We start from the raw sequence: 26,828 nt of genomic DNA, 5'->3' as shown, positions 1-26,828 counted from the left end.
TAAATGTGAATATGTTTCAGCCATTCTTTTAACCATGCAGATGAACTGATTAAACAAGTTTCTCTATTTTTACTCAAGTATATCAATGTACCTCATCTGTAGTAGTTTATTTAATTAACCCAAACATGCCAACATGAATCCAAGGTGAGAACTGCTTATATACCTCAGTTTTGTTTGACAAGACATAATTGCACTAAAAACAGACAGGGCAGTTCAATTCACCATATAGTTAAAACTATTGTCATGATTGTAGATCAATGCCTCTCTATATCTAGTACTACCATTAACAACCAGTCCTTTGATTAAAAAAAAAATGTACAGGACTACAAATGAAAGTATGTTTTATGGTTTTGAATGTCTAAAGATCAATTTTTCTTGCTTTATAGTTTATGCTAAACATACTTTAACAAAATAAAATTTCTTTTCTTAAAATATTTTTAATGGAATAAAATGATTTTAAAACATCTGATTCTATGGTGGTCTGTAGTGACCAAGAGGATATCACTGACATCACATCCAGAATCTATGGTGGTCTGTAGTGACCAAGAGGATATCACTGACATCACATCCAGAATCTATGGTGGTCTGTAGTGACCAAGAGGGTATCAGTGACATCACATCCAGAATCTATGGTGGTCTGTAGTGACCAAGAGGGTATCAGTGACATCACATCCATGGTTTTGTTTCGCTTGAAATTGTTTGTTTCAAGGTCCATTCAGCAAATACACTCATAGATGTGTACAGTGTACATGCATCTTAAATGATGAAATCTGACTGTCTGTGGGTTAAATGGTAAAAGCCTGACATGACTTCACTGATGCCACTATGGCCTGAAAAGACCACCATAGAATCCATAGTTTCATATGGATTTTTGTTACGATTATTATTTTTATGGACTGATATTTTCATCTAACATATCCTTCACGTTAGAATTTTCTTTGACTTTAACGTCTGACATAATATCCACTTCAGGCTATATACTCTCAATAAACTATAACATCTTAAGAAAATCTTAAACAATTTTAACACACCCACAAAAAAATTGAAATCTTAACATCAGTTGTGATCTGATACTTCTATTACAGTACAAATGAGACATTAACATCCGAATGCCTTACTATACATATGAGAAGAGAAAATATGTCTTTAGATAAATGCATCATACATCCTTTTATTTATATATATATATATATATATATATATATATATATATATATATATATATATATATATTGTACCATAGAGAACATTTTTCACCATAACTTGCCTCGGGCATGTCTGTTTTAACATAAAATAACTCCGTCTATATCCTCCACATGTGTTCTCACTGCTTGACCTTCACACTCACATTAGGCCAGTAACTCACGAATCTTGCTCTCTAATTTTACAGCATCAGCGGCAAATTTCCGAATGCCTTCCGAAAGTTTATCTGTGGCCATGGCATCTTCATTTAGCATCCAGCGAAAGGTTTTCTCATCCAGTTCTATCTTCTCTAGGTCAAGTTTTTTAGCTGTAAAAAGACAGAGCAAACATGGAGTTATAGTCACAATGTTTATACTGACTAACGCAGGGCTTCCTCTGGGTCAGTATTTTTTTTAGCCAGTCACTTTAGCCACCCATCAGATTTTGTAGCCAATACAATTTTTCTTTAGCCATAATTTGGTAGTAGCCTTGACTTTAACTGACTGAATGGGAGCAGTATCTATGACTCTTGGTGGTCTCCATCTGTAATTCATTTTTATCTGCCTTGGTTCAGCTGCTAGAATCAGTTTGGTCTCTTCCAGCTATGTCTGGAGTTTATCCCATGCCACACTTAGAACAATTGCCCTAAAAATAATGGCAGCGTGTTTTTGTTTTTGAAAAAATCAAACCTTTTTTCAATTAATCTGTGTAGGGTTCTAGTAAAATGCAATTATCTCTATCAGAAAAATTTGTTACAAAATAATTTATAAATTTAGTTCAAGACTGGACGTGTTGAATTTTTCAAGGGAGATGACTTCATTTACACGTCTAACACTACCTATATTTATCTCCCCTAATAGTTATTTTGTTTAATTTATATTTTTTTTTCTTTAGATTTGGCTATGAAAGGCATTCCAAAAATGCTATGATTCTCGTTCATTAGTTAACAAAACTGATTTTCAAGCGTTATCTAAAGTCAACTTCCAAGAACGCGGAGCCCTCGTTGTAGAATTTAAATCGCCGTGACTATGTTGTTGTTGTTTTGCTGAACTGAAGCCCTTTGAAATAAAAGTAAATGGATTCTTTTCATCAGAAAAATAGCGAAAATACGCATAAAACCACAGAAAACTCTCATGCTTGAAAAGTACTAGGAAAACTTCACCAGAAATAACGTTACTCATTATTTCCGTTAGAAAGGAGAACAACACATGGCCATGTGTATTGCGAGTCTTCATACTGTCGCAATTTCCACCTCTTCAATAGCCAGTATATATTCTCGAGGAAATAATTTTGCCGCCAGAAACTTTCGCCATTTCCCTAATTTTATCACCAATCCAAACTTTTATTCGCTACTGGCGACAATGGCGAGCGCCTGAGGAAGCCCTGCTAATGCCACACATCCAAAATTGTATTAGTTTACAACTACAATCAACATTCTGTTTGAAAAAGATCTTCCCAGTTTTTCTAAAATTGCGAAGAAGTCCATGGATAAAGAAAAGCTTGGAACTTTAACACTTAAAGTTTAGGTGAACAAAAAGCTACCAAAAAACTTTTTTTAAACATGTCCTCCCCCCCCCCCTCAACAAAATACTTTGTATCAGGATTAACTAAAATACAAATGGTCTTTTCCACCATGCCCGTGACACGCACACACATGGTCTTTTCCACCACGCCCGTGACACGCACACTTATGGTCTTTTCCACCACGCCTGTGACATGCACACTCATGGTCTTTTCCACCACGCCCGTGACACGCACACTCATGGTCTTTTCCGCAACGCCCGTGACTCGCACACACATGGTCTTTTCCACCACGCCCGTGACACGCACACACATGGTCTTTTCCACCACGCCCGTGACACGCACACACATGGTCTTTTCCACCACGCCCGTGACACGCTCACTCATGGTCTTTTCTACCACATCTATGATGCACATGGTCTTTTCCACCACGCCCGTGACACACACACACATGGTCTTTTCCACCACGCCTGTGACACGCACATGCATGGTCTTTTCCACCACGCCCGTGACACGCACATGCATGGTCTTTTCCACCACATCTCTGACACAAGTGGTCTTTTTCAACACGTTTCCCATACATAGTCTTCTACCATATCTGTGGCTATCACACAGATGGTTTTTTCAACAATACCTGCTTTAGCATCCAGCTTAACCACCAGCTTCTCTGTAGATTCAGACAGTTTCTCCAAGAGACTGGGCCTACAAACAGAAAATGATTACTGCTAACCCATACCTGTAGTGATTTAAATCATCTGGTGACAATTTTTAATCAAAATACAAAATCATTTTCTTTGAAATTTCAGAAGAATAAAAACAGTTTAATCCATTGAAGTGAGGCCTACTTATGTAGCATAATTCAAAATGTGTGGAGATTTACATAATCTGGAATAAATGCTTTCAACTGCACTGTACATTTCTGGGAAATGTTCAATAGATCCCTAAAGCCTGTGGTAAAGATATTACCACACTGCCAAGAGATAAATCAAACAGATGCTATTATAAAACAAAAATGGCTGAAACTGACAAAAATATAAATTGCTCACTTTATCTACACATGGGGTGTTTGGGAGTACACATATGTAATAGACAAATGACAAAAGTCAAAATTTAAAATCTCAAAATAGTAAACGGTTTATGGAACAAGAAGGCATAAAATATATTTTGACATTTTTCTTCTTGAGAAAGGCTCCAGATTTCTCTCCTAAGGTCCAAAAGTACAAAACTATATCACATTTCAAATTTTGGTGAAATCTTCCATTACATATTCATGGTAATGTTACAGTGTACTAACCCTATGGTGAGAAGATCACAGCCAGCCAGCTCAGTTATTTCCCCTGTATTCCTAAAAGATGCGCCCATAACAACGGTTTTGTAACCAAACTTCTTGTAGTAGTTGTAGATCTGGGTGACACTCTTCACACCTGACAAACAGAGAAAGGATATAATCACTAGAATTTCACAGAGTTGCACATTTTGCTCAATTCTGAAAGTTTTACTGATCTTGGATAGGTGCTTTGAGTTTGCGGAAAAAGGTATGATGATATCCTTGTGGATGGCAACAAAAGCAAAATTTTATGTCATTTATTTGTCTCTAAAAAGTGCATTTTTCTGGGCATAATTTCAGATCAATTCCGAATGTCTTAATCCAATTCTTACACCGACATAGATACGGAAAGACTTGACGCAGAAAAATCTCAGATGACAGACAATTTCCATAATGGTGATCAGCTACATGTCAAATGTTATATTGTTTCACTTGTGTTTAGCTTCATTCCAGGACAGTTACTTTGCTCTGATAATGACTGTTACGATCATTTGGCCACTTAAAAGAAAAGAAAATGAAGGGAAGTTTATTAAATTCACACACATGTGTTTTTTTGTTTGTTTTTTGTCTTGTTACATGGCTACATGCTACAACCATAAAAAAACATATTATTCTGGAAAAATATTAATTCTAAGTTATTTCCTGTAAAACTAAAATCATATTTTGAAATGGAGTTCAGTTGAACAATTCGGAGACTAATCCACACCAAAACTAATAGAAATTTTGTGTCAAAGTTCCTATCCAATTTCCAACCCTATCAAGAGCACTGAAAACAAAGAGTTGAATTGATGAGCATTGCTGTTTCAATTTCAGAATGCGTGAAATGAGATGGTTAACATATGAAAACTTACATTCTGACAAATGAATCTATTTAGCTGTTTGACTTCTTCTGGAAGAGATCTCCTGCACTTACCAGGGTCATCCTGAGGCTCAAAGCTTTTCTGGTCAGTGTTCTTCACATACCAGTCCAGGATACGGCCTACGAAAGGGGAGATAAGCGTAACACCAGCCTCTGCACATGCCACTGCCTGTTGGAAACATGACCACTAATTGGAGATATCTGTAACTTTCATGACAAGCAACTCAGGTTTTCTACACATACGGTGTTCACCTGTACATGTATCATTAAAACACTTGACATTTGACAGTAATTTCATGGCAGATGTAAAGTACTATGTTTGGCCTCAACAACCCAAAGAGGGAACAAAATATGTCACAGTCAATCAGGAAGCAGCTTTTTTTTTCAGGTTTCTTGTTTTCCTGTGGATCAACATCATTTAGAACATTATTTTTGGTCATATTAGTAGACTGTTTGTAGCAGACTGGTTTATAGTGCTGCCTCACTATAATAACATGCTAAGGACACCAGACATGACAAACTACTCTCATAGTACTATCCACCTGTGCTGTCTCCCAAGTGAGACAGTACGTTCAAATCTTACACAGGACCAAAAAGTAAAGGAAACCTGAACCTCCCGTCTAGGAGGTGGGCGCCTTAACAACTCAGCAAATGAGGTCAGATAAGCCGATAATTTGAACATCAAGTTAACAGAAAACTGAACTGAACAACTCCAGAACTGAACAACTCCAGAACTGAACAACTCCAGAACTGGTTAGGGGCTTTGTTTCACCTGCTACTCCTTTGGACCAGTCTTAATTTTTAACAACCCTCTTGAGATTATAATACTTCCTTAGCTATCATTGCATGCTCTTTTATGTCCAGACTAGTACCAAATAACAGCAGTTCTTTTTTGATGGTTTTCGATAGTTTATTTCCATCAATGCTTATAATTAAAACAAAAACAGAAAAGTTTCCATTCAACGGTTACTGAGATAGGTTAGCCTAGGGGATTGCCTCATGAAAAAGTCTGTAAAATTCAAAAAGGAAGTGTATAATTAAATACTGACCTGTGCAAAAGAGAAGAGCAGTGTGAGGTTACAGTGGATGCCATATTCCTCCTCCAGCTGCCTGTGAGAACAAACACAGACCAGCTCACGTCAGGGTGGGTTGTAAAAATATTGTCACACACAGTTTGAACGATACTTCACCTTGTTTCCAGGGTCACTGTCCACGAAACTGCTCAGCCAGCAGGCCAAACACAAGTTTTATGTTCAGACTTCCACAGACATGTGGTATTGTGTATGAAAATCCAGACATACTTTAAGAAAATCTGAGCAAATATACTCAGAGAACTTTATCTAAATGTCTACAGGTTAGCCTAGAGGACTGTAGACCCCAAATAGCACTCAGAGAAGGGTGATACTGACATGAAGAGTTCAAGTGCCATTTCTTACAAACTATTGAAAAAAAAAACATAAATTTATGGAAGTTTCAAAGTTCTAAAAATCTACATTTTACTTTTTCAAAACCGAGACACTTAAAGGATACATGAAATGTTTGGTTTCTATTTCTTAATATGTTGTAAATATTTAATATATATTTATATAACATAAAATTACAAGAAAGTTTATCACCTTTCTTCTTAGGGTGTAAAAATGGCTTTAAACTACTGTTTTCTTAAGGCTAGCTGTGGTGACATCAATGGTGACGGCTATCCACGATAGTCTATGATCAGGAATATTTTCAAAGTTCGTTAAAATCATACTCTTCATTTCATAGTACCATTCATGTATCCTCTAACTAGCTTCCGCCTAATCTTAATATATGTATGCATCAAGTCAGCAGGTAAATACAAACTTTAATTTGTTTATAAGCTTAGGTTCAAAATTTAATTTGAAAAATAAAAAAGTAAGAAAAAAAAAAAGAAATGGATTTATCAACCTTTTTGGAGTTACTAATCAGTTAATTCATTGGTCAGGACACAAAATTTTCATACGGACATGACAGAGCCTTGGTCTCATCCGTTAAGGGAGATAACTCACTTGGCAGCCTGAATACCTTCCCAGGTAGAACTCAGCTTAATGAGGATTCTTTCTTTATCAATACCGGCCTCTTTGTACAGCTGTATAAATCGCCGAGCCTTAGAAATCATCCCCTCTTGATCAAAAGACAATCTGTGAGAAACACACGTAAACACAGGCTGGTAAGGATGACAGAGGGAATTTGAAAGTACCATGGATTTCGCAGATAACATTTCCGAATTAAAAATTACAAATGTCAAATAAAACCTAGTCAAACAAAATCAATATATTTGCCAATTCCTAAACCAGAACGCATGTGTCATGGCGATTAGTAAAATAGACTGGTTTATTGGGACAGGCAAGTAGAACCACAAAGTACTTTACAGATACATCGGAAATTTCCATTCAGGAAGTATACGTAAAACAGGAATGAATAATAGAGAGTCCGAATGATGTAATACGGGGTCGAAATTAGCAACAAAATAAGGACTAGGTGCCCTTTGGTCCACACAACCAGGATATATGGAGACCTAAAGGTCATCTTGATATTAGCTGGTCCTTCAAGTAAGCATCAAAATCTTCTACGATGTATTTCCATCAGATCATCTAAATGTACAGCATCTCAGCAAAGCCCTATTTTTAGACTATTGTTTATAAATGTAGATATGGTTAATAGTAACTGAATAAAATGTTGATACAGGCCAGTCGGACAATGGCTTGTTTAACTTTTCTGCTGCAAAAACCAAATTTCCACAGGACCAGTAAATCAGTGCTGGTAATTCTGAGAAAGGGACACATTTCAGTTCTGCAGTGAAGTACCAAAATTGCTGTAGAATATGCACATTAAATTTTTCAACCATCCACACTTTTTTTTGAATAAGCAGATAAAAAGAAGCATAGCGCATAAATATCTTGCTTCTTCCTTCAAAATGACATGTATGTATGTATGTATGTATGTATGTGTGTGTGTATGTATGTATTAAACCTATTAGATAGATGACTGGTCATACTTTGAAGTCATTACCTTTGATCTTTTCAATCAGGGGTTGAAAGAAAAAAGAATTGTGGCTGCACACAGATAAACACACAAAAAAATGCAAAACCCTGATCTACACAATCTTACCTTGCATCTACTTCTGTAGAAACCCTTCCAGGGATAATTTTGAGAATTTCACATCCAAATAGGACAAAAAGCTTATCTGAGGCAATTGTCACTTGTTCATCTAGAGTTCTGAAAAAAGAAAAAAAAAAAAAGTCACTGTGGATATGTGTAGAAATGAATTTCACAGTCTGACTTTGCTCTAAAACAATTAGCTTGTTTTATCGGAGATTTCTCAGCCAACTGTATGTATTTGTTTGATGATAATGAGCAGGTAGACTATTAGAACAAACGGCCTTAATGACAGCAATCTGTGAAAACAAGAAAGCTGGAAACTCCCTTCATCACAGAATGAGATCACCGGTCATGCCACATGTGTCAATGTCTATATGTCTCCACCCACACCCACCCCATGCCACGCCCACCTTTCATCCCCACATGATTCACCCTCTCCCTTACTCTTCTCAATAATAACAAATCTGCACTATCACAACAAAATCACATCTACACTTGTAAGATTCCATCCAAGCTTAAAAATGACTTTAAAACAAAAATTTCATAACAAACTTAATAATAATCATTATGAAAATTATACATTGATATTTTTAGGATGTTGTCCTTAAAACAGTAAGTTGCAGGTAATACGAACGTATCCAAATACATCACATATGCCCCAGTTTGAAAGATTTTCATTTCCCCAGTTTTGGCTCCCTGGTCAGGCATTTATTTGCCTTTACAATGTATAATGGTGTCTCGGGCAGTCGCTACAATATAGCTGAAATGTTGCCCTTGTAGCGCTAAGCCACAATCATTGATTGCTGAGCAAGATTATAAATCTGTCCCCGAACCACAGGGGTTTATTTAAGCTCTTCTTCACTTACTTCCCATGTTTTTTTGCATAGTTGACTGCTTCAGAAATGAGGCCTTTATAGTTCGGCATGCCAGCAGCTGCCAGGATCAGCGAGGGGTTAGTAGTGGCATCTGTAGGTTTGTACTTCTTCATGGCTGAAAAAAAATACAGAAGAGAGTTGTAAAGGAAGTGCTATACATGTTAAAAATACTTACACAAATTCCTCTGCAACCAAGCATTATAATTTCTTGAATATATGTGTAAGTACATCACAGATCTAAATAATTTATTTCGGTATTCAACAAGAAAATATAATTAACGATATGCATGATAGTAATAGTGTTCCCAAGGCTTGTCAGGGGGCGCCACCAGCTTGTTTTGTTGAATGGCTGAAAGCTGACCTCAAGATCCCAGTCTTAGGGTCACAGATGCACCACGTTTTTCTCTATGATTACATCCCTATAGCTTCCAATAGCACCCAACAGATAGTGGAGATCGAGGAGCCCCTGTTTTACAGTGAGCGAGTGCTTGGGGTTTAAACGTTGTACTTAACAATTTTTCAGTCATATGGCAACGAAGGAATCCTTAGAGTGCATGTAATGTGCCTCCTTGTTGCAGGATGGATTTCCACCGCTCTTTATCTAGTGCTGCTTCGCTGAGATACATTACCGAAGGCAAGTAAGATGCCCCGTCCGAGACATTATACTGATGCAGGTTAACCAGTCGTCACACTATCCCCTTCGTGATAAACCCCAAGAAAGGAAGTTACAACTTCCTCCTTTAAGGTCTTAAGACTTCAGTAGATACAAATGCTGATTTTATGCGTATTACACAGATGACAATAGTTAAAAGCAAAAGACCAACTTATTGCCTAACAATGACCTGCTTCTTGTTTGATTTTAAGTGAGGACCAGAGTGATTTTAGAGCTAATTTTGATGGTTGGGGTTTGACAGCAGGAGGTACCAAAATGATTAATGAGCACGCAATGAAAGAGTTTGTTTACACTGGAGCACAAAGTGTCCACAGCATTGTTCAGTCACTGTGTAGTGTTCAATAGTCTGGTTCTACGTTCACAATGGCATACTAATTGTGCATGATCAGGTCATATAATCAGCTCATTTTAAAACGGAATTATGTGATATAAGTAAATGCCTTATTAAACAAATAAAATAAATTTGAATGGCAAAGGATGGAATTTATATGCCTCCAGAAGCAATGAGCTCTTAAGTTCAGAAATACTTGAAAGCTGATTATATGTGAAGAGATTATGGCATTTGCTTAGACAGTGTAATGTGAGATTACAAAATAAATAATTATTAATATTTAGGTAAAATAATTGAAAAATATAACACAAACAGTACTTTCTTTTAAGACAAATATTGACAGGGTGGATTTCACAAAAGAATGTCTGACTTAAATCATTTTCAGTTAAAAATTAAAATTTCCAAACACTTTGTTAGTAATTAATTTTTATTTGTTACACATTAACCAAAGCAGAAATATTTTTCGAGAATCGACTTCTGTAAAATCAAAATGGTGCACCCAAACAGCTGAACTTCTGCATTTTTTATATTTAATTTTGCAACTTGTACCCCTAAATTTACCACTGATTCTTACATACTATAATTCTTCTTTTTATATTATAACATTGTGCCTATATACTTCCCAGCAACACATTACTGGAATAATTAGGTCTTATTTTCAGCCCAAAAAATTGAGGTCATTTTTGGCTATTTTCAGACAATTCCTGTTTTTTGGGGGGTGGGGGGGGGGCTGTATTCCAGGTGGTCACATGTGAATTTGTCTCCTCGTTGAATTAAGAACATTTTTGAAATACACATATGTTGAGTTTTCCAAAAATGTATTGATTTTTAAAAATCATTTGAGTATGCTAATATTAAGGCCTATAACTGATTGGACTCCTTGCTTGTTCCACCCAAGGTAGTTCTAAATCGTCAACTTAAAATTACAATGGAAGGCAGTTTATCACTTATTATTGGAGGCGGCTCTCTTTGGGAAAACCAGGGACAAATCTCAACAACACGTTTATATCTACAAATTTGTCTACCTTCCCAAGGTTAATACCTCATGCATATTGTCGAAAAGTGTGTGTCTACTGGAATAGCCAGTGCGACGGGTGAAAATACAAACGCAATCATTTTCAAAACTACATGGAGCTGTTTTTACTGTCAATGTAACGCCAAATTGTTTGTCTTTTTTTGTTTTTAGTTTACTATAATCACAAAAATGATTTAACGCTATAGTAGCAGTATTACTATCAGAGATAATTTCCACAGGTCAATTTCATTGCATCCATTTTTTAACTTCTCACGGCTGTCGGCTAATCCACCGCTTGCACGTCCTGGATTTTCATGCAACGCGTAGCGCTTACCTTCAAAGTCGCCGGTGTCGGCGACAACCGTGGTGAAGCTTTTCAGTTGATCGAGCGTAGACATGGCTTGTATCTTGGCGTTTGGCTCTGTCATTCTGACTTTGCTTGTCTCCGAATTTAATTGATTTCAGTTGAATTGAGATGCAAATCAGGTGTTTTCATGAAACCTGCGAATCACACCGGAAAGTTTCATGCAGCTCAACCATGCGTGGGAACAGCTACTGCCACCTAGCGAGAAGTACCTGTTGATTTCGGGGAACATATTAATTTAGTTCGATAGAATGTGTTCATTACTCTCTTTGGGTGCCCGAAAACGCACTAACGTCGCGAAGGGAAATAACCCCGTCTGTCGTGCTAGCCAAATATCACCATTCATTTCCAACATGTATACGGCGTCGTTTTGAACTTTACTCGATTGCAAACTCTACAAAAGAGACATAACTAGATTGATAAATTAGAAACAAGTAAGATTGTTCACATTTGAACATTTAATCAGTTCTTTTGTCTACATTTAACCATCGGTTAAACATCGAAACTTTTCTGGGAGGAACAGATATTCAGGGGCGATAACTTCTAGGCTTCAAATTTTTAGCAGTTTTGATTAGAGTTATCTCCTCTTATCCGTAATTCACAGGGGAGATAATTGATTTGACAGATCATTTTGGGGTCATAATGGAAGAGTTATCTGTTCTTTGTATGTATTATGACGTCACAGAAAGGCAACCGAAGCAGGTGTGTTGGGAAGCAAGCTGTCACAAACCGCAGGTTTGACGATTTTTTTTTGGGTAAGAATGGGACAGATTCTAAATGGGATTGACAACTGCCTATATCAACGGTGTGTCAACTAATACTGAATAGATAGACACAGTTCATTCTGTGTGAATCGGATAACGTATGTCGAGTTACAACCGTCAAATGCTTCCAAACACTAAACAGTAACGGTGACTCGTCTCTGCTTGAAGTTGACATCCTCGAGGGTTTTGCGGTTTAATGTTTAATTTATTTTAGAAGTTAGGACGGAAAACAGCGAGAACAAACAAAATTGGGCAATGGCAGTAGGTCATTAGAAAGGATAGTCAAACAAGATTCGTCAACAGATTTGTATATCGTACCGGTACGTTGTACTTGTAATTTATAAATGTTAACGTACATGGATGCCGCCATCAATGGTTCTAAATTCTAATCACCTGTTGGAATACAAATGGTTGAAATAAAACCTTAAGTTAAGTAAGCTTTATTTCCAAAATCATTAAAGCCTTGGTTAAAAGACACAAGGCAAGGTGTTGTATAGCCCTTCCTCTTCACAGCTGGTAGAATTAACATCTGGGTTACCCGGTACATCATTGTTTTTTTCACTTTCCTGATTTCCCAGGGTTCATTCAACCGTATTACTTAGCATGCTGGAAAACTAGAGTATTGTTTCGATAACTTATGTTTTTGGTTTTGTTTGGGTTATTTTTTTATGGACAAATAGGCCTACAGTCATTTTTATTTTCCAATCTGACCAATGTGCTATGGGGAGTGGATTCATTTTACCCATAGACCTTTATGTCACCACAGACCTGTACCAGTATTTAACAAGATAATACTTATAACAGTCATAAGAAAATCTCTGTATGAGATTTAATGCCAAGTCCTTCTTGCATGTAATTAAACATGGGTAATTGAAATGGTTACACTTTTGGGGACTTTTTTCACTTCTAATTTCTGTTTGTAAAATATGGAAAATCTGCCCATATAGAATAAGAAATAAAAAAATTGAAGAAAATGGAAAATTTGTAAACATGTTTGGAGCAGTGATATTTCACAGTATGACTCATACTGTGGCATGACCTGGTGCAATAAAATGAACATCAGTATGTCATAAGATACCACTTTTATAATTATCTTTTGGGTATATCGAATTAAAGTAACAGAATGAGTCATTTTATCTGCAGAATCAAAGACATGCATATATACCTGACTCACTGTACTCCTGATGTTTATGACATGTTTTTCTTGGTGTCCTGATTACACTGATCGTTTTTCTGTCTCCATATTCTTCAGTTATTTAAAGTAGGATTTGAAATTGCCAGGTAGATTATAGTGTTTGTACATCATCGTCATGATTAACATGCATTTTAACTGCCTTCCTTGTTTCATGTACAGGCCTAAACTTGGCTTAGATAGGAGACTGAATTATATATAAATATACAAATGTACTCATTAAATTCATAATGTTTATTTTTCTTTTGTCATCTTGTGGCTTAGAGATCAGAAAAGCAAATTAAGCTCATCTCCCAAGGTGACAAAAATTAGGAAGCCAAGGTAAAAACTGAATGCAGTCACTTATTCAAAGGCTAAGGCTTTATTAAAATAGGTGGTGGTGGTGGTTGTATAGAAATGTTAGGAAATAAATTATTATCACTGCATGTTATATGTAATTTTTTTCAGTTTGAATTGGTTGAAGGTGACAGTTACTGACCGACTGGTAAAAACCAAGAAGACCTTGGTAAAATGTTGCGTGGTTTCACTTTCAAGTCTTGCGTTTGTATGTGTCTTGAAAATGTTGTTATAATTGTGATAAATGAAACTACAATTTTTTTTTTTATGTCTTGTAGATTTATTACTGTATCCTGGCCGGAGATCTCTGAGACACGAGGTCAGTCTGAGTGACCTCCTGACCTCTCATCTTTTGTCACGGTAAGTCACAGCATTTAGGTACATATTTCTGTTAATCAGTTGTCACAGAATTGGGTGGTGTTTGCTAATGTGGATTATACACTGCTGTAAAAGGTTGTGCATTTTTTTCATTTTTTTTTTACCTACTTTTGGTATCAGAGTGTTTCTGAAGAGATCAAGGAGGAAAAAAAAAAACTCCCAGAAAATGATCTTGGGCCCCTAGACAATAAGCCAATAGAATTACGTTTTGCTTCGCTCTTTCGTTGAAACACTCGTGTTTGTGACACTATAATTGGATGATTATCTTGGGTCGAAAGATCTTTTTCTGGGTTTTTTTTTTCATCTGCTTGAAAAAAAGAAAATCTCCAATCTGATCTCTTTTTCTCAGAGTTTTTTAGTGGGGGGGCTGGGAGGTGCTGCTTAAAAAAAGAAAATTTCTGACTGCAAAAGTGGGGAAAAAAAACAAAACAAAAAATGCACAGTTAAAAAAAAAAAAGAAACCGCCATGTCCCTTTGAAGGCTCGGTGGAACTATGCCTAAGCAACATATTTTTAATGATGGCCAAGCACTGCCAATGTGGTTTGATTCCATATCCATATCCGTGTGTCATGGAATACACACGGAATATCGTCGATATGGCATAATTTGGCCATGTATTCATTAATGCATGAGAGAAAAATCTTTGAGCGTAATGAATATTGACTTCAGCCAAAGATAAGGTTCAATCTGTCGAATATAACCAGAAGGTCATGTGAAATAAGCTGGACTGAAATGATCAAGTCTAGGTTTTCACTTTTATTTACTTACCTGTGAAGATTGATGAAAGCTGTCAGAGTTTCTGTCACAAGACTCATTTGAGCCTTGAAAAAACAGGTCATTTTACAGTCGCCATAGCTATAGCCCTCTATAGACGTACCCTGGCAGCTTTCACAGTAAAGGTCACTCCCTTTATATTGTCAACATACACACATGTATAATGAATAATCCCTGTAAATACCTGTATTTGGATTGGTATATTGTGTACCGGTATATGTACATGACTGCTCAGTCTTTGAAGATCAAAGCTTTAGTACATGTATCATGAGATATACACATCAAAGCTAGTTTACTGTGTTGGCATTTTTCAACTGTCTCTTTCTTTCTCTCTCTAAGTGTATGTATACACTAGTGCTGAATTTTTTTGAGTTTATAACCTGAAGAAGTTGTCTTGAAATTCTCATGTTCCTAGCAGTATCATGCTCCACATGTAATTGCCATTTTACATGGTTATGGACTTTTGGCCTATCACATTTAATAGATTTCTAATTATATCCCTTCACATGCCTGTACGTCATTTTTAACATTGGCATTTAAACTCATTGTCACATTGTCACACAACTTTAAGAATGAAAAGCAAAATATTTTGTCCCAAGCAATAATTTTCCAAAATTTTCTAACAGGAAAACAAGACATCAAGTGCCATTAGCCTTCAGTAGTATATGGTGGTATCTTCAGTTATAGTCAATAGGGTCTGGTTTGTCTTCAAAATGTTTACTATAACCTTGATAAAATCCTGATTCAGTAGACTTTTAAATCTGAAAATTGAAAATACTAGTGCTATATTCAACGACACGTCACCCCAAGGCAGTGGCAGTTGTTTTGGTGACCTAGTGTAAATGCAAAGTGGATATACGGTTTATGTCAGCTGTTAAAAATAGTTGGCAAAGATACATTATGATAATGAGGTTTTCATGATCCGTCTGTTGTGATGACTTGGTGTAATATCGGGAGATGAAATGCTCAAAACAGCTCGTTTTGAATTCATAAGGCTTCATTTCTAGGTGCTGATAATATCCATCGGACACTTTGGTTCAAATGCTGCTCCCATGCGCTTATTGGATTACTGGAATAAATCTTTGGCTAGGAAAGTTGAAGCCATGTTAGATGTGAGAACACAGGAGACCTGTGGGGAATTGGGGACCCTTGCTTACGTCACTGGTAGCCAATAGCAACAGCGTAGGCTGATGGGTAAAATGCTCGACGTAGATAGCACATTATTGATCTCTCTGTAGCAAGAATCAATATTCACCAACACCTTGTATTGTCAGTGCTGTGTTCAGCCTGAGATTGTAACCCTCCATTACCACTCGCTGAGCTGGGCTGGCTGGGTATACACTCGCATGTACCTCACACATGACACTGCTCAGGCCAACCTTTCTAATCAGTTGGGATTGTATCAATTGTGTTCACCCTCCTCTGATCCATTGTGTAGACCCACAGAGTTTCTTGCTGTTTGCAATTCACCCTGAGATTCTGCCCTTGGTTGCAGTTACCATCAATTTCTTTCATTGGTGGTTGACTCTTAGGTTCTCACTCACAGTTGTAATTTGCTCTCAGTTTCCCTCACTGATTGTACTTGGCCTCATTTAAAAGATTGTAGTTGACCCTCATTTCCTTAACATATTGAACTTGACCCTCAGTTTTTTTAACTGATTGTAGTTGAACCTCATTTTACTTAACTGATTGTATTTGACCTTTGGTTTCCTTAACTGATTGTAGTTGACCCTCATTTTCCATAACGGATTGTAGTTGACCATCAGTTTCCCTGTCTAATTGTAGTGGACCCTCGGTTGTTCTATCTGATTCTAGTTGACCCTCAGTTTCCATAACTGATTGTACTTGACCTTCAGTTTCCTTAAACTGATTGTAGTTGACCCTCCGTTGCCCTATCTGATTGTAGTTGACCCTCAGTTTCCATAACTGATTGTAGTTGACCATCAGTTTCCTTAACTGATTGTACTTAACCTTCAGTTTCCTTAACTGATTGTAGTCGACTTTCAGTCGCCCTATCTGATTGTAGTTGACCCTCGGTTGCCCTATCTGATTGTAGTTGACCCTCAGTTGCCATCACTGATTGTAGTTGACCCTCAGCCCTGTCTGATTGTAGTTGACCCTCAGTTGCCCTGCCTGAATGGAGTTAACCCTCTCAGTTTCCATAACTGATTGTAGTTGATCATCAGTTTCCCTATCTGATTGTAGTGACAGGCAGTTTTCCTCAGTGGTTGTAGTTAACTCTCAGTGGTTGTAGTTGTCCCTCAGTGGTTGTAGTTGAGTCTCAGTGGTTGTAGTTGTCCCTCAGTGCTTGTAGTTGACTCTCAGTGGTTGTAGTTGTCCCTCAATGGTTGTAGTTGACTCACAGTGGTTGTAGTTGACTCACAGTGGTTCTAGTTGTCCCTCAGTGGTTGTAGTTGTCCCTCAGTGGTTGTAGTTGACTCACAGTGGTTGTAGTTGACTCACAGTGGTTGTAGTTGTCCCTCAGTGGTTGTAGTTGACCCTCGGTCTATCTAGATGATTATAGTTGATCCTTTAATTGTTTCTCACAATGGTTGGCCCTGAGTTTCTCCATTGACTGTAGTTTCCTTCAGTCCTCAGTTTCCTTCAATGGTTATAGCTTAATTAATTTCTTTAATTTCACCTAAACTATGGCCTGAAAAAATCCATTTTCAGAATTACTTGTGATACTAAAACTTAAGTTTTTCTGCACACAAAGAATGGCCCATGAAACAATCTATAAGGAGCCAAACTAAGCAACAGAACGTCATGCTATGTCTTTTAAGGTTTTCTTTGCTCTCTGTTGTATTTGCAAATGTTGGGGGAATGAAAAGGGGGTATTTCGAACATGCAGCTTCTGGTTTCTTTAATCCCATGGCATAACATACATCGTGCTGGAAACCTACGTGTACAGAGGAACAGACTGACCCATAAGGAAGCAGTGGACTGTTGTTAAATCTAGGGATATTAATGGCTTTTGGTCCTGGTGGGGCTGAAAATTCCATCTCATAAAAATAAGATCAAAGTATACATATGGCCTTAACAGTCACCAGCAATCATATTACCTATAAAATCTACATATTGCTACATTATTGAGTCTGTTAAACACAGGGCTAATGGTGGAGCTGTCAAATAGGGTTTAAATTTATTTAAATCAAATGCAAGGCTGGCTCGTTAGCTCATTTGACTAAAGCCTTCATCTCTCTGCACCCCTTTAGCTTCAGGCCAGTGTTATCACAGGTGTCACATGCACAAATTCAACAATTGCCAGCTTGTCTTTTGCTTAAAGTCAAGAGCTTTTTCAGGAAATCCATAAAAAAAATCCCTTTGTCAAGGGGGGGGGGGGAGTGGGGAGGGCACACGACCCTGCCAGACAAAATAAAGTAGGTCAGTAGGGAAATCTATTTTCTTATACTGGCCATTGAAAAAGATTGGGATTTTAAGTTACCATGAATGACCCAAAATTTCACTCATAAAAGTGCATTTTGGGGAGGCCAAAAAAAAATGACACAATTAAAATGCTACTTTTTGGTGTTGAAATTTACGATTTGCCAGTAGAATATCATCCCAAGCTCCAAGCAAACCTCAAAACATCTTTTCTCAAATCAGTTACTTGGAACTCTCAAAATCAGGAATAATGGGCAGGCTAGTCATGGATGAAATTTATGGTCATTTAGGGTAATTAACATTGAGAGACGAAAACAGAAGGAAGTTCCATCAGAGGTATAGTAAAAACTTTAAGGTAATGCCCGTTTGTTTTTTTTTTTTGGTTTTTTTTTTGAAGGTTGGTCAGGTTACTCCCAATAAAATGCTTCTAATGCACAATTCTTCAGGTATCTGGTGTTATTAGAGTGATGGTTCACGGCAGGCACTCTGGTTACCTTCACATACAAACCAGACTACTGTCACATAAGTGACAAATGTGATGGCGTTATTAAGGCACTTATTCAATAAACTCCCAACTTCCATCAGGCTCCCAACCTTGAGGTTCCATACCTGTATTGATTCTCCAAGGACATATTGCAAGATGACAAAATTATTCCCAAAACTGCATTTTATTATCTCAAGGCCTGTAATTTGAAGGTCTACGGATACATATAGTGGACATGTACAATGGGTACAAGTACAAAATTTAAAATTTCATCACTGATGGCAAAGTTGAAGATTAATGACGTGTAGGTATATGATATGTCAGGGTGTGCCCTGATACTGTCTAATTTTAATTGTTTCTGCTCATTAAACATAGGTTATATTGATAGAAAATGAATAAATAAATAAATTAAGAAAGCAGTAATAATAATATATATTGTGATAAATTTAAAGTAGGCTTTGAAATGTTTAACAACACTCTGGTATCACAGTACATGTAAAAGAATTAGCTGAAGTATAATTATGTCCCTTTAATAAATTCTTAATATGACTTAACTCAGGTTTGTCATAACCTGAAAGAAATGTGTCTGAACTGTTATTTTCTACATTGTGTGTACATGCAGATGTTCATATATATACATGTGTGAGCTGATTGTGTGTGTTTATGCTGGTGACTAATGTCTGTTTACTTCTCATTACTGGCTGTTGGACATGTCCTCACAAAATGACTCGAATTAATGACATTTAATTGATAATTACACACCAACGCTCTGCAGTTCAAATTTGACCCAGTGCAGCATTAATGATACACGTAGTTTTACAGTGACATGTTATAAACATTACTCACTTAATGTTAACTGTTTTAATGTACAGTGATGGCATGGACATTATGATATACACATTATACACTGACAGCTAACAGGAATTTGACCCCGAACCTGACCCCTATTATTAAAGTATTCAGTCTAGAGTAAATGATGGTTTTAACATGATGAGAGGGTTAATTGACGGTAAACATTTATGTATATTGATGAATGTTTTGTGTTCTTTAGTACGACTATTAATAATGTAGTACATGTATTTACATGTGCAGTATGTGTTGTTAGGGGTTATAGAGTATATTTTGTGCTCCAATTAATTTATTGATGCATATATTAATTATTCTTTATTAAAAATATATCTAGGCATAAACACACCAGCACACATGAGTCAACTCGTACATCTCTATGTTTCTTTGTTCAAATAAACCAGTCGTCAAAAAATGTGTGAAACACAGGAACTTCCATAGTTCCACTTAAATGGAGGCCAGTCATTTTAATTTTATTTTCATTTAAAAAACTGCATGTGAAGTTGCATATGACAAAATCTTTATCTTTGCATACCGCACCACTGCATGTTTTTTAGTTGCAACCTGATATATGTAAATTATTTTTTTAATTTAATTTATTTAGTCAAGAAGTTTTAACTTCAAGGATACAGTGGCGATCTGTTAAACATATTGAAAGGGGTGGGAAAAAATGTGGTTATGTAAATTATGTTAGTCATATACACGTATCATTAAATCAGGAGCACTGCATACCATAGCCGGGAGTGTGACAGCAAGAGCAAGTGTGAATGTCATCTGTGCTTAATATTCATACTTTATTGACTATAAATTTGGTGTAGAATGGCAGATTTCATAGCCTATTTTTCCGTTATGGTTTGAAAATCAATATATAAATGCCTGGATCTGGCTTCTAAAAACTTACAAGTAAAGATCAGAAAATTGCTTTATTCAGTATTTTTTGGCTGAGTCCATTATGAAGTGTTTCTGGATTAAACCTAAGACATATACGCCAAATTAACAACTTAAATTACTCAGCTAAGCAATTACACTTTAGCTGAAAAAAACTTTTCTTTAGCTAAACTTTTCGCAAGAACGCTGTATCATTTTGCCCAAATGATCCCAGATATTTTCTGAAATATGTTTATCCTAATTATAAAAAAAAAAAGGATCTATTCAGCCGTATTACATATGGGCCTTCTCATTGTATGTCATAGAAAAGTTATATTTGATATTGTTGATAATCATAAATACACCTTTTTACAATGCATTAGAGAGTTACAAGATGTGGCAGCTAATGTCTCCACTACAGTCACTGAGGCTGTCAGAAGAGCTCAGATGCTGAGAGAGGACTATACAGTGGACATAGGTTTCCATGGCAGTGGTCATTACTTCACAGTTCCTGTAGCTCATTAGTGTACATGTAAGGTGATAACCCATCTGTTGTGGTGGGGGGTAGGACATGTGTATGGACATACATTGGGCCCTTTTCCCTGTAGGTATATATATATATATATATATATATATATATATATATATATATATATATATATATACATGTACACTGATAATAATACAGTACCAGACATGTCAGATTTCTGGCAGGCTTATCTAGCAGTGTAGACTCTTCCATATCAATTTAGATGGAGTTAATTATTATAGGCTTCCATGAGTCTACTGAAAATTTACATTGTAGTATGTGTTAAAATGACAGTTATGGTAGGTTTAATTATACTGCATGTGCACGCACTTAATTGCTGATGTCGTCATTGCCAGTGGTTTTCAGTGTCTATTCCTCAGTTTGTGTTATCATTCAAATCAAACGCTACCCTTATATGTACTGTCTTGTCTTGTTTCATACAAGAGGTACATGCTAATTTTTTCATTTGTCACCAATGTTGTGGAATGGTGGGAAGATCTAATTGTGTACATGTAAATAGTATGCATAAAGCCATCACTCAACTACGTTCCCGTTGAAGAATCTACGTAGACAGTAATAACTAATGGGAGACAGGCTACACAAAAGTCCCACATTGGAGTGAAACACACCGTTTTCTGCTATAGCAGTGTACATATACGAGTATGCACAGAGCACATGTACACAGAACTAGAACGTGCGTCATAAATACTACAGAAAAGAGAGAAAAATGTGTATAGCTTTGGATCACTCAAACAGTATCTCAAACATGGTAACTTATGTACATCAGTAGAAATTTATATTGTCACTCAAGTGTCCAGGGGCAAATGATGAATATTCTGGCTGACTCAGCCATGTTTCCTCCCACCATAAGGCCATCGTGTACATGAAATATTCTTGAGTATGGCGTAAAACACCGATCAAATCCATCAGATGGTGAATATATACAGTGTTTGAACTGCAGATTGTGGATTTCTCTGGTAGAACTGATCAGTTTGCTTATGGATGCGTTTTCAGACTTTTAATCCGGAAGACAGGTTCGTGTTTTTGATGTATGAACTGGACCATCTTATAAATCCTGTCCTTCAAAGTTCTTGTTCTCGTAGAATGAAAGCCCTTGTCCTCGTGCATGTTGTGGAATTTAGTAAGCTTTAGACGCAGGATTCTGTTGAAGTGTGCTGTAATAGACTTCTACAGCAAAGTAATCTCTTTAAGTGTAATCAGTGGAAATACGGGATGTTATATTGATTTTACATGCTTTAGAACCTGGCTGAACGGAGCTGGCACTGTTGGGCTAGATGCATTTCACTAACGAGGTGACCGCGAAGTTCTATTAGATGCTTGTCTGGTTTCTGCAGATATTGACTTCACTCTTTCGAAGCATTGATGCGACCTTGACGAGCTATACTCATGGTTTATTGGCCCATGTAGTGTATTCTATATGACCTTTCTAGTGTATGTATATATGTGACAGATTACATAATATGATTATCTCTGCTCATTCAGTTATGTTTTACATGTGGAATTGCTCCCCCACTTTCATCCCAAACTGGTGTCTGGCAAAGAACACAATAGCGTTAGTTCTGAATGCACAGAAGGTTTTCACAGTCCCAGTGTGTCATTGGAATCCTGGCTGCATGGCCTCTCTTTGGCTAGCGGATGCTTTATTGATCGGCTTTTGGAAGAAATCCATTACCCAGAATGCCTCAGTGTATATTGATCGGACAACAGACTTAGCGAACGGGACTAATGGTGAAAACTGGGGCAGCTTGATACGCGTCGAGTGTCTGGCAGTCAGATCCAAGGAAAACCATCACACTAAACCAGCCAAAATGCTGGTCTGAACAGCATAGTCGGCCATTTAATCTAACTGGGACGGATTTACAACTGTGTCTGTTTTGCTGACTACGGTAAGTGAGGGATTTTTTTGTTGGGGTTTGGGTGTATGTCAGTAACCTTGTTTTGGAAGTATCATACAGCTGAGCGCCTGACTGGCTCTCTGGTGACCATATTGGGAAAAAGGGAGAAGACGCAGAAGCAGTGTTCAGCCATTCTCACATCTAATTAGCACCTAAATCAGCTTCTCTGTGTTACCCTTCACTCTCTGTTAGGAAGAATTCCATTCTCCCTATTGACAGCATTTCCTACTAAATCCTTTATGTTTTACACCAATGCTTATTAGTGTGTTTCTTGGCAAATTATAAATATTGTTTACTGTGCCATTATGGCTTACCACATAATTACCCAATTCCAGTTATATCACGTATGCCAAACAGAACATGAATTATAGCTGATGTAACATTTTTAGATACCTGTAGTTACAGACACCACGCTTGGGTGGTATGTAATGACTGCATGGTTTATACCGTCTGAGGAGAATTTCCCTTATCATGATTATTGTCTTTGTATATTATGTAAGAATAAGCACGTCAGCGTCCCGTGAAGTGGACACGTAGGCACATATATGCATGTAGGTGTACGGCTTGAACATGTACAGCGGTGGGAAGGATGTTCAGAGTATATCTACCATTAGTTTAATTTTTTCAAACTCAGTACAACAATAATAGTTTACATAATCTTCATTTATTTTGAAAATAATCATTCCTCTACTGATGAAGTAGTATGACTATTATTCCCAGTTCAACCTGTTTGAAATTAACTGTCTTTCCCAATGTTTACAGGCATTGTGTATTTCCCAGTAACCATGAAAGGCTATTATAAACTTAGATTATTCATGTGTTTAGGAATGTTGGTTTCACTTCAAGGATTCTTTAAATTTCATACTATTATATCCTTGAAATGAAGTACCATAAATGCTGAATAATATAAAAAAAATTTCATGATTTTATTATGTCTCGTCTTATTGTCTTTATTGTCCTAAAGTATATCATATAAGCCGTATCTTAATACGTGGATGTGTGTAGTAATCATGTCATGAAATTGAAGTAGTGAAAAGTAATTACCTATTTCAGCCACTTTTTTTTTCTTTTAATTTCAAGAATATATATATAAAAAGGGGACGAAGGGAAATATAATCTATGAAAGAGGACAACCTCCCCACCTCACCCCACCCCACCCCACCCCACCCCACCCAACGTATGACCTAATCAGGATTTATTTTTACCTACCATGTTACGGACTGAAGGATTGATGAAGCTGGGCTGTTGCCAGTTAGAATAAGTGGACATACACTTATGTAGTGCACATGATATGATGAGGCTTAAGATATGTTTACATTTTATTGTTTAAATAAACATATATATTGGCAGTGACCTGGGCTGGGTTGTTGACCTCAGTACACCTGGAACCCCTGTGTTCTGTTCAATATAAAGATCAGATAAAACATGGCTGAGAGAAGACATACAGGTATCGCTGGATCAGGGATCGGGCCTAGCTATGCCACAGCTGCAGATTATGGATCTCGTTAGTCAATCTTAGCCCACCAGGACAGATGGCGCTATTGAAGACGTCACGATCTTTGTAGCTAAATACCCAGAATATTGATACAAACTGACAGAGCCTTTTAGCCCTCATTCATAATATCTGTGATTATTGATTAGCCAGATTTTGTTCTTATCCTAGCTGTTAGCAGAATGTAAGTATAAAGGGCCCTCCAGATGTGATTGTGTGTGGTGTGGCTCAGTATGCCTATACTCATTTACATTATACGGCTAATACAGTATTTAATGGTTCTTTATATTGAGCCATTGTAAATTTGAAGTAGGATTTGTAATGTGTTAGGCTGGAAGTTGACAGATTTGAATGATTGCATAAAGTGATCACTGAAAGACATCAGAATAACAATAAAAACGATGTCATAGATTTTTTTTTTTTTTTTTTTTTGTTCAAATTTTCTCCCCAAGCCCCCAAACCCCCTCCCTCCCACCCCCCACCTCAGTTTTAGACTTGCGCAGGTTTCAGTACAGTCAGGACCAAAATAATGCATACAGGCTGTAAGTTAAGGTGCCCTTTGTGTTCCATAATCCTGTTGAAGTCACAGTAATATAGCTGTTAATACACTATATTAGCATACACAACAAATATTACACACCTTTCAACTCCAGGCACAACATAACTATAGCCAGTCTCATGTCATTAGCATATTTCTAAGCTGCCTATATTTCTGCCCATAATGTTGATAAATTGTTATTTTAAAGTATTATTAAGGTTTTTTTTTTTAAAAATAAAAACATATACATTTTAAAAAGTGTTCTTTCAAGGTTAAATTACACAATTTCAACAGGTATGATGAAAGTTAGATTCTTTACTGAAGATTATCAATACATCTGGGCCCAATTTCACAAAGCCGTGTGCAACATTTTTGTTTTTAACACTTGTTGTGTGATATTTTGTATGTCACTATTACTAGGTCTTTTAGCCACCTAAAAACATGCTGGTAGGTTTACACATTGCCACTTTGTTACGTTCTGAAAGGGAAATATAAAAGGTCTGAGGTATAGACTTTGGATGGTTAATTCTTTGATTATTAATATAGGTATCCAAATGGTTCATAAGTAGATCAAAGAAACGGCTGTAGCCATAGGCAGGACATGGCATGTTCATTATGAATGTATGAGGGTTTACAGTACGCTACAGTATAAAGCCATGCCAGCCTACCCTGGCAGCACAAGAGGAACTTGGCTTTGTGCATGGTCAGTGCCAGTATATAGCCAAGCATACATCAATATTGCATAGGCCTTCTGTCCAAGCTCCCAGGCTTGGGCAGGGGCCTGTGGCAGCCCAGAATGTAATCTGCATATTCCACAGTTTTTATTGCCATAGTTAACCCAGCTAGCGCTGAGACATTATGGAAATATTAACTCCGTTTTAACAGACTTGATCGATAGATGATGGAACATGTGGCTGAGATATCGTGTAGTGCCGATGTCCCGTGTTGTTCAAGTTGTAGGGTTTTTATCTTTGTTACACATGATGGAGATATTGAACTGTACTTGATAAAGGATACTAGCCACAGGTTAGACAGTTTCACAGTTTCTGAGGCACACTTTTTAACAGGTGTACTAAAAGCTGAAGGGTTTGATATCAGAGCTTTTTGACACATAACATACCCTAGTACCGTATTTCACCTCAAGCTTAGCTCTTTTCTAATCACATGATTCTAATTGATTCAACCCCCTTATAAAAAGCCACTTAAGAGTTTTTTTGTTTTTTTTTGTGAAGTGTTAGTATCCAAAATATTAGTTTAAGGCCATGTGTGCTTTGGAATGTACATTTTTTACATAGCAAACTTCAGGTGAAATATAAAATATTTATAAGAAAGAAAATGTTTAAAATGGAACAGTGGAACAAAGAGAGAACATCAACATCAATTGTAATGAGAAATGTTCAATATACTTCTTATTTAATTTATTTGATTTATTTGATTGCTGTTTTATGCCATACTCAAGAATATTTCACTTATATGATGGTGGCCAGCATTATGGTGGGTGGAAACCGGGCACAGCCCGGGGGGAACCCACTGCCATCCGCAGGTTGCTGACAGACCTTCCCACTTATGGCCGGAGAGGAATCCAGCATGAGCTGGACTTGAACTCACTGCGACCGTATTGATGAGAGGCTCCTAGGTCATTACACTGCGCTAGCGCGCTAACTGACTGAGCCACGGAGGCCCCCTACTTTTTATTTAAAAAAAAAAAAATTTATATTAATTTTTTTTTTCTTGAGAAGCTACATGTAGATTATGAAATAGCTCTGTAGTCTACAGGGTGCTGCTTTAAGAAGGCCATGTGTTGTGTTGGTTGTTATGTACAATGTACATGTAAATAATTTACACCTGTGATTATGATCTATTGTACAGAAACATCTGTCACAGCTTCTAATACACCTGCTTGAAAGTTCTTAGTTGTGCTAACGAAAATTTTGTACATACATACCAGTGCCAACACCATATTGCCTTTATTATTTATTTATAAACTGACGCACATGGGACCAGAGGCATCCATTGTGTAATTTCTGATTTGATGTCATTGTCTTTGCTCATGTAAATAGAATT

The 26,828-nt window shown here is 36.9% G+C and overlaps 2 protein-coding genes across 4 annotated transcripts in view; one reads left to right on the top strand and one right to left on the bottom strand.

The window, feature by feature from the left end:
• Positions 1 to 1,272: 1,272 nt before the first annotated feature.
• LOC135482042 (transaldolase-like) lies at positions 1,273 to 11,451 on the bottom strand. The gene is made up of 9 exons (XM_064761868.1): positions 11,235 to 11,451; positions 8,873 to 8,996; positions 8,016 to 8,123; positions 6,914 to 7,045; positions 5,939 to 5,999; positions 4,944 to 5,058; positions 3,998 to 4,127; positions 3,338 to 3,405; positions 1,273 to 1,510 (listed from the first exon to the last, which is right to left on the bottom strand). The coding sequence occupies exons 1-9, from the start codon at positions 11,326 to 11,328 to the stop codon at positions 1,350 to 1,352; spliced, it is 993 nt and encodes a 330-aa protein (XP_064617938.1). The 5' UTR covers positions 11,329 to 11,451; the 3' UTR covers positions 1,273 to 1,349.
• A 519-nt stretch (positions 11,452 to 11,970) lies between these two features.
• LOC135481764 (synaptotagmin-1-like) overlaps positions 11,971 to 26,828 on the top strand; it is a 37,791-nt gene continuing 22,933 nt past the window's right edge. For 2 of the 3 annotated variants that reach the window (XM_064761450.1, XM_064761447.1), the window contains exon 1: positions 22,564 to 22,725. The gene's annotated coding sequence lies outside the window, so the exon portion shown is untranslated. Of the gene's footprint in view, positions 12,000 to 13,834; positions 13,917 to 22,563; positions 22,726 to 26,828 lie in introns of those variants that run through there. The other variant, XM_064761448.1, reaches the window with a different exon arrangement.

The sequence above is a fragment of the Liolophura sinensis genome, chromosome 1 (genome assembly GCF_032854445.1).
Source record: "Liolophura sinensis isolate JHLJ2023 chromosome 1, CUHK_Ljap_v2, whole genome shotgun sequence".
Taxonomy (NCBI): Eukaryota; Metazoa; Mollusca; class Polyplacophora; order Chitonida; family Chitonidae; genus Liolophura; species Liolophura sinensis.
This window is presented reverse-complemented; position numbering and strand designations above follow the sequence as displayed.